At 34.1% G+C, this 22746-nt stretch overlaps 1 protein-coding gene across 3 annotated transcripts; it reads left to right on the forward strand.

Annotated features, from left to right (window-relative positions):
• Positions 1–2623: 2623 nt before the first annotated feature.
• On the forward strand, positions 2624–21918 carry LOC141677504 (uncharacterized). Of its 3 annotated transcripts, none has more exons than XM_074483474.1 (11): positions 2624–2876; positions 3122–3650; positions 7341–7488; positions 8043–8153; positions 9886–10234; positions 11484–11597; positions 15485–15721; positions 15906–15975; positions 18534–18739; positions 19227–19293; positions 21529–21918. In XM_074483474.1, the coding sequence occupies exons 1-11, from the start codon at positions 2757–2759 to the stop codon at positions 21672–21674; spliced, it is 2097 nt and encodes a 698-aa protein (XP_074339575.1). In that variant the 5' UTR covers positions 2624–2756; the 3' UTR covers positions 21675–21918. The 3 variants fall into 3 exon arrangements, with proteins under 3 accessions (XP_074339575.1, XP_074339576.1, XP_074339574.1); XM_074483475.1 differs by having other exon boundaries at positions 11487–11597; XM_074483473.1 differs by having other exon boundaries at positions 2625–2876; positions 11448–11597.
• The last annotated feature ends 828 nt before the right edge of the window (positions 21919–22746 follow it).

Consider the following 22746-nt stretch of genomic DNA (forward strand, 5'->3'; position numbering starts at 1 on the left):
CTAAAAGGAATTCCCAATTGATGGCATCTCACTATAAACACAATAATCAAAACCCAAACATTCGGGTAGTTTAGGTAATGATGAACTCTTATCTCTAATAGAACTCCTGAATACACATAAGCGAGTAGTACTCTGATGAAAAGTTCGGTCGTTATCACGAGCCATATGGACTTTCATCCCTCAAGGGAAGCTATATGTTTGTTCAATGTGCATGATCTCATTCTTCCTGTGTTCACTAACATGGCTATAAGCATCAAGATGAATACTAGTCGGGAACTCCTCGGCTAAGTCTTGGAACATATTTGACGAACTTAAAGTTGCTGAACAAGGTTTGAAAGATATAGAACAGTTAAGTAAACGCGCCACGTTGTGACTTGGACTTCGCTCGACGAGCAAGACTCTTGGACACAGAGGGAGAGGGACCGCTCTTCCCACCATCATTCCTACCATTTCCATCATGAGAAGGGCCTTTATGTCCCCCAGACATCTTCGAGAAGAGCTTAAGCAAAGCTAGAAAAACTTGAAGAAGATAGAACTGGAGAGAATTTGAGAATTTAGGAAATGTGAAGTGAATGAAAATGAATGCTTCTCCCCTCCTTTTATAAGAAAAAAGGCACTTGCTAAAGCAGGTCACCACCCAGAATGGTTCCCGTTTGTAGGTTATTTACAGGTTAAATGCCTATAGATGACTAAAACTACTCGAAGAAAATAGGAAAAAGTATCTAACTAACAATTAAAAGCTTCGTCAGGGCAGAATTCAAGGGAACAATATCTTAATCCACGAAGACAGTCTTGAGTACGCTTAATTAAAGCTAAGATCAAGAATTAGTCTATAATTAGGATTAACGACGCTAATCTGCCCAATTAAGCAAATGAGTTAGGACACTTGGAAATAAATTTTCCAGAAAACTAACTTCAATATTTGAATGCTTTTCAGCCGTGGTAACCACCTCGTCTACTTCAGAAGAGTAGGATTACATTTGAAGGCTTTTCAACCGTGGTAGCCACTTCGTATACTCTCGAAAGAGTAGAGTCGGAAGAGTAGGATTACATTTAAAGAATTTACAACCATGGTAGCCACCTCACATACTCTCCAAATAGTGGATTCAGAAGAGTAGGATTATAATTGAAGGCTTTTCAGCCTAATAGAGTATTGCCACCAAGCCAAAGCTCTAGGATCGCGTACACTCGACCGAGTAGGCTCCAGGGGAGCCTCTCATCCGAGTAGGAGACAACCATCCAATCCAAAAAAGGAGAGGGTTTTTTCAGCCGAGGAGGCCACAACCATACCCCCAGCCGAGTGGGGTGCACCCCTAGGCCGAGTGACGTGGGCCGAGTGGGTCTTAGATAAGCCCCTCGTCTAGCGTCTCCTACACGACGATGAAAAAAATGAGGGGTTTTTCAGACGAGGAGGCCACGGCCATACCCCCAACCGAGTGGCGGGGCATGGTGCCCCTTAGGCCGAGTGCCCTAGGCTGAGTGGGCTTCAGAGGAGCCTCCCGGCCACCGTCGCCTATATGGATATGAAAAAAGGGGGTGGGATTTTTGTCCGAATAGGGCTATATCATGGAGCCTCTCAGCCAATTGGAGCAGGTTAAAAGGTGATCAACGGCCGACATATAGCCCCAATTAGGGAAATTTAGCATTAAACGTTATTCAATGAGTCTCGCAAGGCCCAGAAAGTGAAATATCACTTATAATGTATAAGTCACTATGAATGTGTAGGTCGCTCCACACTTCATACTATGACCAAACCTAAGAAGGGATAAAACTATATTCAAGTCACGATTAGACCATTATAACTTTTACGAATATCGAGAAGTTTTCCTGGAAATTGGGGGGCAAATGATATGGATGGAAAGTAATCCGTAAAGACACAATTAGTGATGAATTAATTGTGTCCTAAAATTGACTAGTCAAACCCCTGAAGCCACGACCCAAAGTAGGTCGTCACAGCCATGACCCAATATCGGTCTTGATAGTTTGAGCAGACTATGACGACCACGACCCAAAGTTGGTTGTATTTCCCACGACCCAAAGTTGGTTGTATTTCCCCCGACCCAAAATCAACTACGTGATAGGCCCGCCGAGCAGACCTGAGAACAAGGTTCACAGTGACACCAACTTCGTATTCAACATGGAAACAGACTCCTTCTGGGAAGGATCCATAATGTACCATTTAAGAGAGTCCTACTTACCATCTAAGTAGGAGATTTGTCCAACCCTAATCTAACCCTAAAATCAACAAAGGGTTTTACCACTTAATCTAAAACTACGTTTTTGACTTGATTCTTTACAACACAAAGATACATAGGTATCTTGCGAGGACAACTAGTCTCAAGTACTACGATACCAGTCATTAAAACTCGAAACTCAACAAACGTAGCATTGAATACAATTACAATACTAGTTTTTATTGCACAATAATATCCGAATCCAATATGAATCATAATCAATATAACAAAACCAAATCGGATATCCGATTCAAATAATTTGGATCAGATTTCCTAATTATTTATGTAACACAACAAGTGATAACAAATATAAATTTAATACATTTTCACGGAAAAAAAGTAACGTAATGAAAGTATTTTAGCCCATATCAATTTCGGTTACTTGATTCTCTTTTAAAAACTGAGTGAGTAGTGAGGGGAAGGACACTGAATTGACGCTGCTAATTGGTATTCTAAAACCCCCCAAAATACATACTAGCTACTAGGTGTACGAGTTAAAGAGGGATACAATTGAAGGAAGGGATGGAGGAGGAGGTTGAAGAAGTTTGTCCGACAGAAGATATGTTTATGGCTTTGATGAATACCTTGCTTCGTCCTCACTTGTCCTCTTCGCTTCCTCACTCTCCTTTTGTCGCTAATCAGGTTCTTCTTTTTTTTTTTTCTATTCATTTTCCTTTATTTATTATTCTCATTCTCATTTCTGCTTTTATGTTTGATTCAATGCATCTCTACATACATTCCAACAACTCTCTTCACACAATTCCGACCTAAGATATTGTAATTTTGTATTACTAGACCGAGTTTTGCAATTTATTATTTTCTTGTACAACATTCCTCTATATTTTGTTCCTACTGTCTTATCAATTCTAACTTATATATTTTTCCAGATGCATGCTATTGTGCTACTCTACAACTACTACCATAGGAAACGTCATCCTACGTTAGAGTACCTCAATTTCACTTCTTGTTGCCAATTGGCTGTCATTTTCTGTCCAATCTTATTGCAATACATGAAGCACATGCACCAACCTCATTACAATACGCTATTATTGGACCCAAACGCTCAGCTCTCACTTACAGAGCAAGTAATTATGAATGCTTGTAAGGTCTCTTTCGCTCTCTTTGCACTTGGAGATGTTCCAGCTTCACTTGGTTGGCCAGTATCCAAAGTTTCGGTACTCTTGGTTGACTCTACCAGGGAGAACTGCTTCCTACTGTTTGATTCTATCACAAAAGGAATTTGGTCACCCATTGAAAGAGATGTTGATTTTTCTGCAGCGAAATCACCTAGTACTGTGGACCAAAATTCTACATCTGAAATCAGAAAATGCAGTAGACTACTACCTGCAACTGAAGTCCCCAATTATGAAGATGCTCTTCTGCAACTTGCATTTTCCGCCATTAAAGAAATTGCAGGTATTTTTATTTTAACTGAATATGATTTTTGTGAGAAATTTATGCTCTATGCTTTCTTATACACAGCCAGGAAGATGCCCTGGAAGAAGGGAAATGGACATGATTTAATTGTCTAATATCAATACTACTTTGAAATTTGAACAATTGTATAGCGTCAGTCCACTAAAGTATTAATCTTTTGTTATTTTGACTTTTGAGTTTTAGAATCTTGATATATTTGACTAGGCACATGAAATTGACTTTTTAAAGGTATTTTATAATGCCTGACCCAACCTTGTATTATCAGATTTATAAAAGGTTAAGCTCCTCTAGAGAAATCAGTAGTTATGGGAATTAATAATAAAGGCTCTGCGAAGGCTATTGGAATGCTCTCTAAAATGCAATGATGCATAATTATCGTCCTTGTTTTTTTATTAACCACATTGTCTACATCACATCACATGGCTCATTCATATTCCTAATTTATTTAATTTGATATAAAAACTATTACCAAATTGAAGTGTTGAACCACTAAATATTGTATCTTAATATTATTATTTGTTGATTTTTATTTAAATATGGGAAATTCTCATTGGTGCCCTTCTGTAATTGGCTTTTTCAAATGGTGCCATTTTATGTTTTGGACTTACGACCGACACCCCCCTTAAAGTAAGTGATTACTCTACTAATACCCTTCTGTTAGTGAAAACGTCACATAAACGTTAAATTAGTACATTTTTTTAATTTTCATTTAATTTTTTCATTTAGAAACTACATTTACAATATAATCTCTCCCAATAGTCTCTCTATCTCTCAACCCGAGCTCTCTCCTCCTACCTTTAATCTCTCCCGTTCTCATCTCTCTCTCAACCGTAACTCTCTCTACCACCATCTCCCTTATTTTTTCTCTCCCCCGTCCTTCTCCGTCTCTCCCTCTATTTCTCTCTTCTCTTCTCTCTTTTTCCATTATAATACAAAGTACAAACACATGCACACACTACAATACAAACACGCTACACACGCATCTCCAACCTCCACACACGCTCCCGCAATTAACACCCGCACACACACCCAGAATCAACACCTCAATCCCCTCCCTGCACTTCCCTAGAAACAATCTGCCACCGCTGTCGCAACAACCACAGCCGGTAATAGCCTCTGCCATCACCCCCAAACTTCAATTACCAACCAATTTTATAAACATACAATCATTTAGTCAACAATTACCATAATTATCCTCCTTCACCCAAAGTTTGGTGTTTTCACCATTTTTGAGTTAGGTTGTATGTAATTGTATTTTTATTTGTTCAATTTTCATCGAAATGTGTTTTTAAGGCTTATTTGTTTGTTTTTTAACGTTTCATAACTTTTTTACTAACGGAAGGTATCTGTAACGTAATCACTTACTTTGAGGTGCCACTCGTAAGTCCAAAACATAAAATGACACCATTTGGAAAAGTCAATTACAGAAGGGCACCAATGGCCTGCAAGGGTTGGCTCGGTTGGTTAAAGAGGGGATAACTATCCTCTTGGTCACAGGTTCGAATCCCACGGGAGGAGAATTTATGATTATGCCTCCTGAGTCGAAGCCTGTTGCTTAAATGCGGTTTACCTTGGTTCACGTGGTTTGTAGGCTATTACGTGAGCCCGTAGGCTTTACCCAGTGCGTGCGCACCCGAATGGTAGTGGCTGCGGGTTACCTACGATAAAAAAAAGAAGAAGGGCACCAACGAGAATTTCACTTTAAATATTATAGTGCACATGCTTGCGTATATTAAAACTAAAATACTCGCAACTGAAATGCTCACAACTCTATTATTGAACAAAAGGGTATTATATCCTTATATAGTTATATAATATGGAAGGGGGATCTTATCAAAAATTTTGGTAGTCCTGGTCGCTGACGACCAATCTAACAAGGACCGTTAGATATTGAAATAAATAGATGATAGCCGTTGGATATGAAATAAAAGAATATTTTATATTATCATCATTTAAACTGTATTCTAAATTGAATAGAATATTTAATGCAAATTTCGTAACTCTCCTTTTTATTCAGTTTTTGGATAATTCTAGATAATACTTTCAAAACACCGAATTAAATATTATTTCGTGAGCTTCACGTGGCCGGTAAAATTGTCAAAATCTGATTTCTAGAAATCAAGATAGAGTTGAAATTATTAGAATGTGAACTATTCATTATTTTCACATAATATTTTCTTTTAAGATTAAAAATACTGATATAATTTTAGGATTAATAATTTAATTTATTTGTCAGTAATAAAATACGTCATGAGAGATAAATTTAAAAATTAGAAATAAAAAATCCGTGCATTGCACGGGTTATAAGTTAGTGTATATATATATTATTTGAAAGTTAAGAAAGTGCATGGTAAAGTTTTATAAAAACCTAACGACAAATCTGGTAAATGGATAATATATCTGACTCTGATTAGTCGCTAGTGTATCTTTCTCGACCTGGTTGTGACTGCACAGAAGCAGTTTGGTATATTCATTGTTATTTAAAGCGAAAAACCCACCAATAAGATAGACCCTCCATGAGCCTAGGCACGAGGCGCTGGGATTGTAAAACAAGTTTATTTTTTTTAAAGCAGAAAAGTGAGAAACAAGTTCGAAGCTTGGTAAGTATGATGGCAGATATGCATAATTAATTATCTATTTATCTTTTACAATATATACAGAGATAAGAAGTGAACAGAAAAAAAAATATTTCAGAAAATATAAATATTATTATATAAAGAGTATAAAGAGTTTACACATTTTTGAGTTAAGGTATATAATTGTTATTCCTAAAACTGTTGTCGGTGCTGATTTTTTATAAATATGCAACTGTCCTAATGTGCTACAATAACTTTTATGAACGTACTAAAATTAATATGTAGTATTATCCAATTAGGATTATATAGCTCTGCCTCACTAATTTATTCTATTACACTGTTATTTTAGATATTATGTTAAAAATGTGTGAAAGGTGTTTTTAAATGGCCATATTTAATAAATTTTATGATCTGGCTTGTAGGTCTATTTATGTTATCAATTGTATACTTTTGAAGGACCTATCTTAACGCATAACACAGGGTTGTCTCCTTACATTTGGAAAATTACAAGGATGATTAGGGGTTGTGTTTATATCGTTACACATCTCTGTCTTTTTTATTTTCTTTGAGTTGAGTTGTTCAGGTTCTCAAATTGATAGACTCATGAGGGGCTTTATATCTCAAAGTAGATCACCTCAGCCCAGATGGGGCAAAAAATGTTGGCCTCACAGAGCCTCTCCCCAGGCGTTATTACTTCATTTAACAACACTGATTATGTCCAAACTTATAAATTATAAACTGGGTGGTTTGTTTTTTCCTTCCAATGCATTATCTTCTATTCATTTGCAATTAAAATTTATGTGTATACATTTTTAAAAATAATTATAATGTTCGTGTGCCACCTTATATAGTAACATCTGATAATAAGATGAGCGAGATGTTGCAATTTTATCTTTGCTAATGGTCAGTCAGTCTAAAGACTGTGAACAATTAACTGTTTGAAGATGGTCCCCCATCTTAAACAATAAGGAGTTAAAATTAAGGATATCTAACTTGAGGATTATTATCTTTAAAATTAGAAATAATTCCATGTTGATTATATTTGGAAAGGAATAGCTTCATGCTTCCCTATGTGGTTTGACATATGAAACAGGCATTGATAATACTGATCTTGAGGTTCTGGAGAGCCATGCTGTATATTCGTTGAATGACGAAAAGACAGCGGCTCATTTTTTCATAGTGCAATCCTCGCAATCTATTAGCGAGGAACATCAAGTTAATCTTAAAGGCGTTATTGAAAGGTTAGTTCTAGTAACATCCACTCTTTGTTAATTGAATTTTTCCGGTTTCTTGAGCAAAAATTTACTCTTTATGGTGCCGCTAATAAGTCAATCCCAGAACTGGTTGTTTGCAGTAAGCCAAAATTGTTATTGTATTTGTTATTTTCAGTTCGAGTTACTCAGTTAGTACATTCCAAAATTGCAGTGAATAAATGTCTCTCTTTTCTTAATTATGATAGGATATTTTCTATCCTCAAATTTTCTGTAATTGATGTACTTTAGGAATCATAATTACATAGCTGCACATTTATTAATAATCAACAATTTAAAGAGCTTTTCTTGCATCTTCTTGATAGACCAGCGTTTATAGTATCAAAGGACACATAAATTTTGAATTTCGACAATTATACAGATAAAAGGATGATAGGTGCACTGCTGTTGTGTTCATCTGTAACCTAAGCTCTTGAGTACTTACCAGTTACTATACAACAGTTCACAGATTATTATTTCAATAAAGTGCTTTGTAGTTTGTACATTTCTTTCTAACCAAGTATCTTAACCATGCTATTGAGTAGCTTGCAAGGCCCTCTGGTTCGAAAGAGTTCTTGTGGTTGGAAGCTCATGACGGCTCATCAATATTTTCATCTTCTTCCTTATACTGGTATCTTGTCTGACTGGTTTTCTAGGTACAACAAAGCTATACGATTCATTATTTTTGTATTTTTTATCTGCTGCGCTCTTATTATTTAGTGATTCCTTATAGCTCAACTTCACGTATTGATCTGCTAAAGTTCTGGTGTAAATATATTTTCACAAAATTCAGATCATTATGTTTTTTTTTTCTAATTCCACCCAACTGAAGGCAATAATAAAACTATCGCATCATCCAAAGCAAGGTAACACTATCAGCAGGTAAACAAGGATACATTGTCAAAATTGTCCTTCGATCTATACTTAACCTGCTAGAAAACTTTTTCTCTTGTATTTAAACATACATACATTTTCCCAGATTTCTCAACCTCTGAATTTTCATGAATGTTTAGGATTTGTTACCCTATTTCGAACATGTTTATTAGTTATAAACATAAATTGCTTTCCTTGTATTGTACTTAACCAATTCAAAAGCAGAAATTGTGAACTTTTATGGTCTGCATAAAAATTTAAGTTGCTTTTCAATATAAACAACTTGTCAAACTCAGTCGAAGCATTCTGGTCATAGTAGAGTTTGATCAATGTCTTTCCGACACAGATGATTATGTTTCTCTATGTAAGGTATTTCTACAAGGTCTACCATTTAAGAAGGCTTATTAATTTAAACATTTGCATTTGATATTTTGAATTCCACATTTGTACGTAGGAAAATAAAGTATTGTTGTGAGTGAACTATCTCTCTTTGTATAGGCGTTCTTATTTCTTCTGTGTAAATTGTGTTGTATGGAGAAGATCACAAGGTGATGCCAGTAAGTTTGAATTAATTTATATCGTGTATAACTTTCACATTAATAGAGTGGAACTGAAGTGATAATGTAATTTGTATAGTTGACAAGCGATCTATGGATGGAATTAATAGATAGGAATCCGTACTCAAAAAGAAAATTTTCATCCCTACTTATAGTTTAATGTCTTTGGTGCTCGAATTTGTTGCTCAGAAGGAATTCATCTCCCTAGAAACAGCTTGATGTTTATCCTATCCAATTTTTTTGGTAATCCTCTTTGTTTTATTAAATCTGTAAGTAATTGTCAAATTAAACTACACAACTGCCTCTTCTTCAAGATAAAATATAACATTCAGCCACATCTTCTTAGTGATATACTATACACGGTTATGTAGTCTTAATCAGTTCAAGAAACATCAAGCTGTATAATTTCAATTGTAAAGTCCGGGTCTCATCTCTCGAAATTAGTCTCATTTTTAACAGACATGTTGTCGGAGACCTCAACAAATTACATATGATTTTCTCCGAGGCAGATATGCCAGTAATGACAAGTAGTTATAATCATTTTCTTCCTAAAACATCTTCAAGAGATTTCACATCAGTCATCTTTTTGTTTAGGCTCTGCGGTGACACTGACACAAAGTTCCATGATTATTTTTGCCTTACAGTCTCTGTTATAGAAATCGGCCGATTTTTCAAAAATCGCCGATAAATCGCTCAAAAATATTTGTCCGATTTGACCGATTTCCGATAAATCGCCGATTAATCATCCGATGTTTTAAAAATCGTCCGATAAATCGTAAATCGGTACCTCAACCGAATAGTTCCGATTTCCGAAATCTGTAACACTGCTTACAGTATTTAGAACTTTTGTTTCTTTTTAGATTTTTTCTTTTGCTGTTTACTTTAAGTTTTTAGATGCTTTTTCCCTTGGATGTATTCTAATTTAGAATATTATTTCACTCGTTGATCTACTTGGCAGGGAACAATTGTTAAAGCATTTGAGGGAAAGTGTCGAATATACTGTTACGAAATGTTCAAATTCAACAGAAAACCATCAGAAGAATGAAGTTATTATGGACAAAAATAATACCCATGAAAATCGTTGTCCAACTGATATGGTAAATAATGAGGCATCTAATGGAAGTCATGATCCCACAAAGCAGGAATTATATGATGGATCATCCCATCATATCTTCGTGCCAGAAAAAGTTGATGGAGGTGAGTTTTATAAAGATGCATCCAGCAATGTCAAAGTCAGCCATCCAATTGAGGAAACAACTGCTATGGAAATCGATAAAGATGTCTTACCAACTGAAATCAATCTATTGGTACGAAACTCTTCTGTGTAGCTACTGTTCTGGTTGGGCCAAGAGACCATCTTGAAGCAATAATTTTAAGTCAAAAAGTACCCACGTATAGGTACTTTATTGACTTAATAGAGTCATTTTCCCTTGTGGTTTGTTCTGAAATTCAATATACTTTTTCAATTTAAACAATGACACAACTTTCCTGAGCAGAGTAAATAGTGCCTGTTTCAGTACTTTCTAGTAATGAGTAATCTGTTTGCAAGATTAACATATTTGTTTCAATGTTACCAGTTTAAAAAGATATTTCTAATTATAGGATTACAAATTTGTTGGCTTGAATGAAAATAATGAGGTGTTTGGTGGAAGTTGTGACACTGGTTTAAGATGATAATGAATGTTCTAGGTCTATCTTTGGGCAAGATAGAGAAAACATAGATAACTCCTCAAAAGATACACCTGCAGGTGTCAATGCGAATCATCTAGTGTCCAAGATAGCTTCTCTAAGAATTAATTATTGTGTCTAAACTAATGAAATGTGAGTTTTCCACTTATATTTGTATTAGTCTATTAGAACATACTGTTTTTCATTGTTTCTCTTTGTATATTACTTATCAAGTTCAATACTGAACCAGTGTATGCCAATAATATCTCACTGAGAAGCAAGCTTAGGGGTACAGAGGCCGTTTTTGTGAAGCCTCCTAAGTTAAAACAAAATACACCGACCTTGTCAGTTACTCACACTGTTATACAATATGACAGCTGCTTAGCCGTAATCCACCCAAACCTAAACCCCCAACCATAAATACTGTAGCTCCAAACCCACAAGAAACCAGATAATCTGGAATCTTCAGGAACTCCTATCACAGGTCATATCAAAGGTCATGTGCTTTGAGATGTATAAAGTCCCTGTTTGACTACTAAAAAGACATGGTGCTCATTTAGTTTTTTTCTCCATATTTTGAGAATTCCTTGTTTGGACAATGCATTGTGTCCTTGAGTAAAACTGTCATGTTTCATCACTATATATAATTGAATATGTTTCGAAAATGTAATTTTGTATATTAATGTTATCATTTTGGAATTTTATGCCTATTGATGGTTGTTGAAGTTTGATATTTAATTTGAAGTAAATTGGACTGCTCCTTGTTTGCGGAGATTGATTTAATCACATACTTGTTGACCTAATAAATGAAGATAATGTGGCATCTGATGAAATTATGACACTGCTGATCAGGAAAATGATAATGAGTGTTCCCATTCCATCATCCAGCAGGACAAAGTGGATGCAGATATGTTCGGGAGCGTCAACATCAACCATTCAATCACGAAGATAGATTCTATGGAAATTGATAAATACGTCCCACCAATTGATATCAACCTGGTGGTAAGATAATGTTGCTGAAAGTTACTCTTATTACTGTATAGCATAATTATATTGATTGGGAGTTGCATGCAAGGACATCGCGTGAAGAACATCTACACGTTTGTTGTTTGTTGACATAAAAGACACTGTACTTTTGGGTATTACAGATTGCAAATTCATACTCTTTATTAAATTAGTTAGCCAAATTCTTTTTTAACATTGCTTCCAAATTTAAAATATTTTTTCCGTTTTTGACAACACGACTTTTTAAGTAGCCTGAGGGGTCCTTGTTGTAGTACTATATAAATAAGACAAGCGTCCATATAAACTTTAGCGAGTTTTAAGTGTATAATTTTTTTTTTACATTTACTGAAATATGTGTATATATAACCGAATAAATATATATAATACTCCCTCTATCCAATTAGTGGACCACTTTGACTTTTACGAGTATTTTAAGGTGACCTAACCGTATACCTCCTTTGAATATTATTTAAATTTTCTTTTAGTGAATAAAAATTTAAATCTTAAACTTTTATTTACAAAAAGAAAATTTAAAAAATAATTAACGGAGATATGCGGTCAAGGCACCTTAAATTACGTGCAAAAGTCAAATGGGACAACTAATTTGGGATGGAGTAATTTGTACACTTTATGTTACTTATATATATTTTTGTACATTAATCAATTAATGTTATTTTATTTTGTAGTTCCAAGTATAGAACCGTTGACCTCTCTTGTTAATAAGAAAGTATTTTATCATTTTTTTTCTAAGTGTATTTTTTTTACATTTACTGAAATATGTGTATATATATAACCAAATAAATGTGTATAATAATTTGTTAACTTTATGTTACTTGTATACCGTTGCCCTCTCTTATTAATAAGAAAGTATTTTGCCATTCTTTTTTTGTTTCCAAATTCTGAACCCTTGATGTATATATAATACAATTTTCGGAACTGCTTTGATATAAATAATATATTATCTTTTGTAGTTGCCTAGTAACTTGGACCCCAATTAGTAATAAATAATATTATGTTATTTCTTGTGGTTGTCGATAATCAATGTGCTTGTTATACGTAGTAGCTGATAAGATGCGCTTTAAAGTTCAACTATTGTTTCGATGCTGTCAATGAAAAACGTGTTTCGGCTTAGTGAGAGTTTTAGATTTTAATAAATGCTTGTAGTGTACCTGTTTGCAGATCTTAAAGAACATATAAAAATTGCATTATTACTGACCTGGTTGAAGACAATGGGATATCTATAACTAAATTCCTTAAAATGCAAATGCAATCAGGAAAATGATAGTAACGGTTCCATCCCTCTTCCTGGAGTACAAGTCGATGACTCCTACAAAGCTACATGTTATGGTGTCAAAGTCAAAATCCTATCACAAAGAATGCTTTCATGGAATTGTTTGATATGTCCTCACCAGACATAGATGTAGTTGTGGTTGTAATTGAATTTGAACTCTGATGAACATCTAACATCTAACTGTCTCTAAGGTTATATGTATATATTTAATTTATTTAGTAAGAGTAATGACTAAAATGTCTTATATTCAACGACATTAGCCCAAAATACTGAAAGGCGGAAAGGTTTGCCCTTCTTACCCACAAGGTACACATTTGTATAATGGGTATCCTTATATAGACAAAATGCCTAAGTTGTCTCAAATCCCGGCGCATTTGTTGTTTTGAACAATAGGATACTAGCCCCAACTCAAGTTGATTCTTTAGTAAACTGAGTAAATTATTGTTGCTTTTGATCAATAATTCAATGTCCGCAACACCAATGAACAAGTTTATGTATTATATGTATACATATACGGTAGTTGAAGATGCACACTGAGGGGGTACGTACACATGTAGTTAATGCATATACAACTGTAAATTGGGAGAAATATCATCCGGTACACGAACATGCATGCACCTAAATGTTGTTAATTCAGAAACAAGAGACTACTGAATATGCACATCTGGGATGCATATGTTTGGCTATGCATGTCCATGGTACGTGTTCAGTCGGCCGTGTGACATTTTGGTAACTCGCTTTTTCAAGTAAGTCTATAAATGACCTTCATCCTTTTAGTAAATCACTAGATCAGTGTCTTTTAGGGTAAACAAGAAAGTAACATATAAATATTACTATAAACATTAATCAGAATCGCAAACTCCCTCCAACCTGGATCATTGGTACAATTTCAAAATAATAAGATTAATGCTACAAGTCAGTTTTGGAAACATATTACTCACGGTCTTTATACAAGCAAAAAAATCCTATGCAAAGTTGAATTTCAGTATTCATTAGAAGTCATTTAGTTATTAATAATTAACTACTTAGTATTAACTTAAGTATATATAGTTTTCAAGTATTGGACCTTAACTTCACTAATAAAGAAAGAATTATATTATTTTTTGTACCATCAAATCAAAATCGTTTTTAAAGATTACCAATGTTTTTTAGAAGATATGATATGATTTCTATTGAGCTAGCAACTGAGATGACATTTTTAGTTTGAACGAATAGGAACTTTAATATTTTTGAAGCCAATCGTTGGAATTTCAGAAAGTAAGTACTTAAAGCCAAATATTATATGCATTACTTCTTTATATTGTGATGTGTTTATAGATTTGATTGATTTTGTTAGAATAAGGGTGTTAATGAATTGATAAGGATGTGTTTTTAATTGCTAAATGTAATACATTTAATTTTTTGTACTTGTATAAAAGGGAATAAGGATCTCATGTTCATTCCATCCGCATCTGTAGCAAAACTTACTTTATTCTGCAATAAAAATACAGTTGAGATAGTAGTGTTCTGCAGATCACTGTATTTTGCGTTGAAACTATAGGGTACATTTCAATAAATTAGATTTAGAGTGATTTCGAGAGTCACTCTAACAAAAGATTGAAGATTGACTATATTTTGCATTGAAACAATATCAATGTGGAGACATTTCAGTCAACTGGATTTAGAGTGATTCGGATAGTCACTTAAAATACTAACAAAAGATTTCCATCGGATGTACATAACATACAAAACATTGTGTTTTGCAGCAGAGCATACACCGTGTTCTACAACAGAACATAATATTTTGTGATAGTGTACGAATATGTGTCAGAACATTTTCAATTATATCGAACTGTCCAAGTATGTATCTGTGTCCCTGTATGTATCTGCGAATAGAAATGTATATGCGTGTATGTATCTTTCTATGAATATAAACACTGCTATCTCAGCTTTATTTTTGCTGCAGAACCTGAATTCCAGGCTCCTTTTCTGTATAAAAATACATGTTTGTTGTCTTGGTAGAAAAGCTAGAACTTAAATGTATAAAGAATATATTGTTTATGGAATACTTCTGTGTATTGATATATAAATAATATTTTAACTTTTGTAGTTAGGAATTTATTCATAGACCTTTCTAAGCAAATCTCAAGAAATAAGTAATTTATTATACTTTTTAGTTACCAATAAAAACTTTCAGACTCTTAATATACAGTACCCACAATTATCTCTTTTGTGCATGTTATATATAGGATATAATATTGTGATGAAACTTAATACCTTCCATGTACTTGGAATTTAATGTCAGTACCAGGCAAAGGAATTCAGTACCAGGCAAAGGAATGCATCTTAAATATCTTAACAGCTAAGAGCTAGAATGTCAATTGCAATGCTATTTATTGAGTTATATGTCTAGTTAATATGTTATTTGGTTTTAAGTTGTGAAATAGTTTGTGTATAAGTATTTAGTATTTAAATTTCTATAAAGATAGCTAGAACTTTATCCCTCGTGCTTGGAGGCTTGAATCCCAGTTTAGGATTTTGGGAGTACATGTTGCATAATTGTTTTTTTCTATATTTTCTGCATGTGATACAGTAAATTCTTAATGTTAAACAGGCACCGAAAACTAACTCCGCGACGAGGATCACAAGCAAGGTGTTCAAAGGAGCAGAGTCCAAGAGTTCCAGAATTAGTTCAAGTAGCAGAGATTCTGAGGCCTCAGGAAATCATGCTGTCGACTCTCAGCAATTGAACTCTATAAAAGTTGAAAAGCCGACATGTAACCTGGCTTTAGACGAGGATCCGTTGCAACAGGCCTCACTCAAACCTCTTCTTGAGAAAAGAGAGAAACTGGTAATTTTGGGTATATCTTGTTTTTTTTTTGTCTAGATGGTCTCCTGCTATAACCACAGCCTCAGGAGCTGAACCTTGTCAATGTTCCAAATAAGTTCTTTTTTGTACAATGTACTTATTTTTAATTTTATTCATTTTCCTTTTAATCATATTATACATATTTACATTTCTTTATTCTTTGTAGTCTGTCCAGCGAAGCAGTATAGAAGAAGAGCTTGCATTGTGCGAGAGCCATATCCAGACATTTTTAAATGGTATATTTTCTTCTAGTTGCTGTCATGTGTAGTTTATTGAATACCTCATCCATACGAAGTACAAACCAAAGAAAGTACTCTAAATAATTCACTAAAATAGTAACTGAATTCTAAAATCATTATTACGAAAGTAAATGCCAAGCGGCTGAAATACTGACATAATAAGAAAGTTCTAAATAGCAATCAGAATGTTTGATACAGTTGAAAATTTTGGTGAAGGCATCTGTCTTTAGTTATTACACATTCCCTGAGTAGTCGAAAATATCAGAAACCACGCTTTTTGTAATTATATAATCATGATAAACCTCATATTACTTTATTACATAATAACTTACTAAAGTCAAATTCAGAAGGTTAGGACTAATTTTACATAGGTGAACTACCAAATAGACAAAAAACGTATTAAACATTCCAAGTTGGGATACAAATTTGTACACTAAATTACAAGCTTCAAGTGTATACAAGTCAGAAATCAGGTGTGCAAGATACATGCAACTTTGGACCTCTAAAAAATTGAAATGGAAATTGAATCAATATCTATGTGATGCAGGAGAGCTTTGCCACAAAACGATTTATGATATAAAATACGAGAACACTGATCAACCGCTGAAGAATCACTACCCCTAGGGTTTCCCAACCGTAAAATTGGTTTCCAACCACAGAAGGGGGACTAGATAATGGATCGTAACCCATCAGCAAAGAGACTCAATTTAATATAATAATATGCCAGTAATTAAGTCTTTGATAATCTGAGGGGATAACAATATTGATATAGGAAATATAAATATATAATCCTTAATAACAAAACCTAATGGACTAAGGTCCAACACAAGTGGGCTTATTGCAAATAACCTACTACATATCTAATAAACTACTAGCCCCACATTTGGTACATAGGCATAAAACTAATAGCACATGCAGTGTGCCACAGACTTGTAAGACCACCAGATAAGTGTAATGTCATTGGTGCAGCCCTTATTGTAGGTGCTGCAATGACATGCCTGTGGTATGCATATGGGTTTAATGCACTAAATTCTATGTCCATTCCGTTAATTTACATAATGCTTTTCTGTTGCACATTTGAACATGAATCTGCATTATTTGTCTAGTAGCATGTATAATTCAACCACAGTTAGATTAGTCGCATTTTCCAATCTATAAAGGAAGGTCTACTAGTAGTATAATGAATTTAGAAACAGTATGTGGGAAGTTGCTTCGTCTGATCTATTATATAAGTCGTCTGATATTTTGCTCACATTTCAACGTGCTTTGAATTTAAACTTTTTGCTCACATTTCAGCGTGCTTTGAATTTAAACTTACATTAAGTATTTTTAAAATTTTTGTTTCTGAATAATATGTATATGTTCAGTGGCGGAGGCACATGTTGACCTCCAGGGACACGTGCCCCCACTGGATTTAAAAAAAATATTTTTTTAATAGAAAATTCATATATAATGTACTAATATTATAACATTTTAACCTTGTCCCCCCACTTTCCAACTCCTCAAAATCTGATTTTCTTCTAGTTTTATTAACTATATATTTGGTTATATTTAAAAATTTTATGTATATTTTTTTAATTATTCATCTCATACATACTCTCAAAGTATATTTATTATGATATTACATGGAAAACTCAAAATTTCTCAAATATGTGATTTTTTTTTGTAAAAATAAGCAAATTTTTTTAGATGATATATATATATATATATACTATATTTGAGTTGTTCTGTACCCTGTAAATTTATTTATAATTTTTACATAGTAAATATGTGGTGCCCCCAGGAAGTAAACTTCCTGACTCTGCCACTGTATATGTTAATTTATTATTAAAAGACAATATCTGAAAAGTATTTATTCCAAATATATTTTTAAGGCTTTTGGAAGTACATGAAAAAAGTCAAATGCCTTATATATTGGACCAGAGGAAGTATGACATTATCAACAAAATAATATTCTAATCCGATTTAGCAAAAAATAATTATATTAATTCAAACAGTTTGATGTCTTTTTACACATTCTTAAAAAATAAAACATAATCGTAAGTATTTAAAAGATAAATATTATTTTTTTTCATGATTTTAAACATCTTCTATAGCTTCTTAAGTTTATTCTTAGTAGTTTGGGGTTCTAATGGAAATAGCTTCTACTCCTAGGAGTAGTGGGTATAGGTTGTGTACATCTTGCCACACACACCCTTAAACGGGTGGGGTATATTGGTATGTTTAGTTTTGGTTTGGATGGGTTGACTTGTAATTTATTAGATACTTTTTATAAATGTCAAGGCAGTAACCTCACAGAACATCACATAAGATGAGCCTAAAAGAAATGACTGTAGTGGTCAAGCACCTGTCCATGTCAACCTTAGGTTGAGGATTCAAATGAACTTTGAGATCATGTATGAGAAGTGACAGCAGTGGCTATAAATTTTGCATTGCAGAAAATATGTTTAAGACTATATTTAAATCACTTGCAGCTTTGAAGATTCTCTTTACAGAAGAGATCAAAATATTCAGTTATGTTTAATATCTATGCTATTCATTTCTGCTGCTGTCAGGTGATGCAAGTGATATAGAAGTTAAGATGCAAGCTGTTATAGAGTTTTGTGATTATATTAGCACAAACAGAACAACAGAATCTCAAGATGGGTCAGGGCTTCGCCCTTGTCAGCCTCTCGAAGACCCTGTAGCTCTCCATGCAAAGAGGAAACATTCGCCAGTATCCATCCTCCCAATGCAGCATCCTTTTCCGGAAAGTTGTAAGGTATATATTAGCATTTTTTAAAGATAATACTATGTAAAATATATTGTTTTTACTATTTAACAAGAAACAATTTCATTTTTGAGTATGACCCTTGCAAGTTCACGACCCTTGCAAGTTCACCCTAGTTTTTGCTAATTGGTCTCAGTTTAGTATGAAGGTTTTACTCTTGCTGGAATTAGTTTTTGTTATATTGGGTTTTGTTGCTCTTATATTAGGCGATGTAATCCTATATTAATTAGATTTTGAGTAATTGAATTGATGAATATTTGGATCTGAGGATTGAGTGGTGTTCGCGGAGGTAGATTCTATCGTATGTAATCAACTGTTTCTTTGCCTTTTCTTGTAAATTGCTTGAAGGTGCCTCGGTTGATGCCGGGCTTACAATACTCTCTTCAAAAACCATCTGGGAGACTGCACTGGAGCGAACATGACGCTCTGCTTTTTGTACATGTGGACTAAGTAGTGCAATTATTTTTTCTTGCATTAGGAACTGGACATTTTCTGTTGTATGAACAAGTGGATGCTGCCAACCTACTGTGTACTTTCATCACATGGTAAGATATCCAATATCCTAGTTATATTACATAATTTCTTCTTGTTTTTTTGCTAAGCTATATTACATAATTTCTATATGACTAATCTGTAGTTGTTAATTTAAAATATATATCATTTGTTATGAATCAGTCCAATCGATTCCAAAGCCAAAATAGATTAGAAATTTCAGGAGGCAGAACCTCATGATCCAGATAGGTACAAGGCAATAAATTATGCAGAAAATCTTTTTATTCACACTTATAAGGCCACATTAGTTTGTGCATCAGTGTGCTACAATATTTTAGGCTGGAATCTTGCTTTCAACTTAAAGAATATTGGCAGGATTTGATTAACGATGGATCCCTCCCCTTAGTTTAACCCTCATAGATAAAGAAATTGATAAATTTTATGAGTAGAAAATGGAAGTTAAATATATTGGTAAGATTTTTGCTAAATTTGTAATCATGGACTTTTTCTGTACGAAAACACATGTTTCATGTAATTTAGAGGGCTAGGTAATAGTGGAAAGTAATGTTTTGATTACGTAATATAGGAATACTGTATTGAGGTTTTACTTGTTTTCATAGGGAAATTTAGGGTCACATATTCCGTAAATAAATGACTATTCAGATTTATCCTTTTACTGACTGATAATGCATTGTAAGTCTTCTTGGACATGTCCATTTATGTTGATTCTTCTCACTTGCATCGCTAATTTCTTTGTACTAAATGCTGGATTTGTTCTTGAACAAAGGGAAGAACTTTTTCTTTTTCTTTGATAAGTGTGACTTATGCCCTTGGATTATTTTAATATTCTGTCTCTATGTAATGTTGGATTTATTGGGGAAATACAGTGAAGTATAACGACAAAATTACCTTGCCCCATTCTCTCAATAATCCCCATTCTTATGTTATTGTTGCATAAATTGTTTTCGGTGCTTCATCTAATGTGCAAGATTCTAGTCTAGCATCAGTTTATAGTTGATCTCGTACAAGAGGAGGAATACAAGTAAAAACTGAAGACAATATCATTTTACATTTGTCACGATTTTACAATATCTATAAACTCATATTATGTATGTGTTAAGTTGTAGTGCTACTGCAGGCTTAGGTACGTAATGTCTGTTTTATGCGAAAAAAAAGTTTGGAAGCTAATATAGATCTATTTACTCTTTCTTGAGTCAACTTTTTGGCCATGTTAGAGCCATAGAGGTGCAGCCTGTGCAGCTATTGCATCAAAAAAGTACTCTTTCTTGAGTCAACTTTTCGGCCATGTTAGAGCCGTAGAGTGCAGCCTCTGCAGGTACTGCATCAAAAAAAGTGCAAAACATTTAGTTTTCACGGTACTCATTTGAATGTTACCCTGCATATATATAGTTTCAGTACATAGCCACATAACAGTGGACAATGGATTTTACAAATTTTGTTGGTTCTCGTTGATTTGGAAATTCTTAACTAGAGACAAATTGTAGGGTAGTGGTCAGTAATTTCTTACAAGTACGGCGAAACAATAGAAAGGTCTTTCTTCTTTGGAAATTGAGATGGTACTCATCAGTTATCATTAAGTATTAAGATGATGCAAGGTGTAAGTCCTCTTGTGTACATTATACTGGATTGCTTCCCAGACAGCCCTTTCTATTGCACGTTGATATTTTATGCTATGCCCAGTTTTTCATTTTTTGGGTGCAACGCATGCCTCTCGTTCTGCATTACCAAAAATATTGTGCAAATTTTTATCTGACAAACACTTATTTGAATTGTTTTCACTGTTAATGTGTCGACCATATTCTTTTGAAGATGTAACATGGTGTATTCATGACGGGGACACCCAGGTCTAAAAGGACCATATCTCTTATATCTCTCTTTTAGGGCGCAAATTCTAAATGCATACAAGTTCTAGTTTTTTTTCCCATTCAACAGAATATATGCTAATGATTTATCAGGACAGAATAATCTTTCCTCTTCTAGCGTATTATTGTTATTATTTAATATCTCTGGAACTCTTGTTTTTAATGTTGGGTCCAGGTTGAATGTTACCAAATGCATACCTCTTGGAGGATGACCAGAGTTATATTTGAGTTTCTAACGTAGAGCTCCTCAGCTCAGATTGTATATTCGGACAGTTTGAAAGATCATTAATTCTGGCAAATGACAATTAGTTTTTAGATTATCTTTTTGTCACAACATTAGGACTCTCTATTCAGACTGCTATGTTTTTAATATATTTGTATCACTTTTTTCTGTCGATTCTGCAGATGGATTTCATGCTGATGTAAAGGTTTTAGGAGGGAATCTTGCCTTATCCGAAAGAAGCGACCTGAAGACCACTCCTGCGGAGGCAAGAGCATCTGCGGCAGTTAAGATGATGGATCTACTTGACCGTGTTTTACCAAAGCAGTAGCAAGGTCTTACAAATATTCCATTGTCAGACTTGTACAGATCTTTAGTTAAAGATGATAGCCAGTGTATATGGATCCGGTCCTTTACCTTTCTGGCATAGTCGAGCAGCCGTCTGAACCTCATTCTTGTATTGTGCATTGAAAGTGGTGGCCCTTTGGTGCACAAACATGTTTCTATAATCTAGTGTTTTTCTTTCATTAGATAATATTAATAGGGCAGCAAATGAAAATAGCCGTTTAAGTGAACTTGGTTCGATTTGTTTTCTTAAATCAGCAGATCTTGAATATGAATATGAGCTCGGATTATTAGTCGATGAGCTGAGCCGAGTTTTTTGTCTTTCGGCTCACCTGGTTTAGCTTGGAATCGGCTAGAATTTGGTTCAAATTGGGTGAACTTATATATATATATATATATATATATATATATAGGGGCTGTTTAAATAGAAACTGTCTTAAAATATAAACTAGAAATCAAGACCCAGCCCACCTCACTTTGATACCATTTATCCGCCTCATCAATTTCCTGTACCCAACACCCCGACTTTTCCCCCAAATCCCCCACTTCACCTTACCTTGTTATCCCATCCCACTATCACCGTCATCTCTATCACCGCCATCACCTCTATCACCGCCATCATCCCCACGTTACCATCGTCATCCATGTTCGTTACTTTCCATTTACCCTATATATTCCTCTCATATTCTTTGAACTTTTTTTGATTAGTTTTTTCTTTTTCCCACCTCTCTGATGGCAATTAGTGTATTAATAGTTAAAATTAATGATTTCTGTTTGATATTATGGTTGTTATAGTCATGGTGATGATGGTGAGATAGGTGGTGGTGTTATAATGATTGGGTTTAAGGATCAGATAGGTGGTGGTGTTATAATGATTGAGTTTAAGGATCAGTATAAATATTAGTATAAATATTATGTACTATATTCCTGCCATAAATCACTAATTATACTTACAAGAATCACTAAAATTTAGCTAATTTAACTAATAATATAAAAGGAAAAGATAGAGATATTGAACTTTGTTGGGTCTGGTCCACTTATGTGGGTATGGTTTTATT

Source organism: Apium graveolens, chromosome 8 (genome assembly GCF_009905375.1).
Source record: "Apium graveolens cultivar Ventura chromosome 8, ASM990537v1, whole genome shotgun sequence".
Lineage (NCBI taxonomy): Eukaryota > Viridiplantae > Streptophyta > Magnoliopsida > Apiales > Apiaceae > Apium > Apium graveolens.

What these genes read in the sequence shown, in the direction of transcription:
- LOC141677504 (XM_074483473.1), top strand. Translation starts at nt 2,757, where the DNA reads ATGGAGGAGGAGGTTGAAGAAGTTTGTCCGACAGAAGATATGTTTATG. An exon ending in CGCCATTAAAGAAATTGCAG is followed by an intron (nt 3,651 to 7,340) that starts GTATTTTTATTT and finishes CATATGAAACAG; the next exon opens with GCATTGATAATACTGATCTT. An exon ending in TTGAGAAAAGAGAGAAACTG is followed by an intron (nt 15,722 to 15,905) that starts GTAATTTTGGGT and finishes TATTCTTTGTAG; the next exon opens with TCTGTCCAGCGAAGCAGTAT.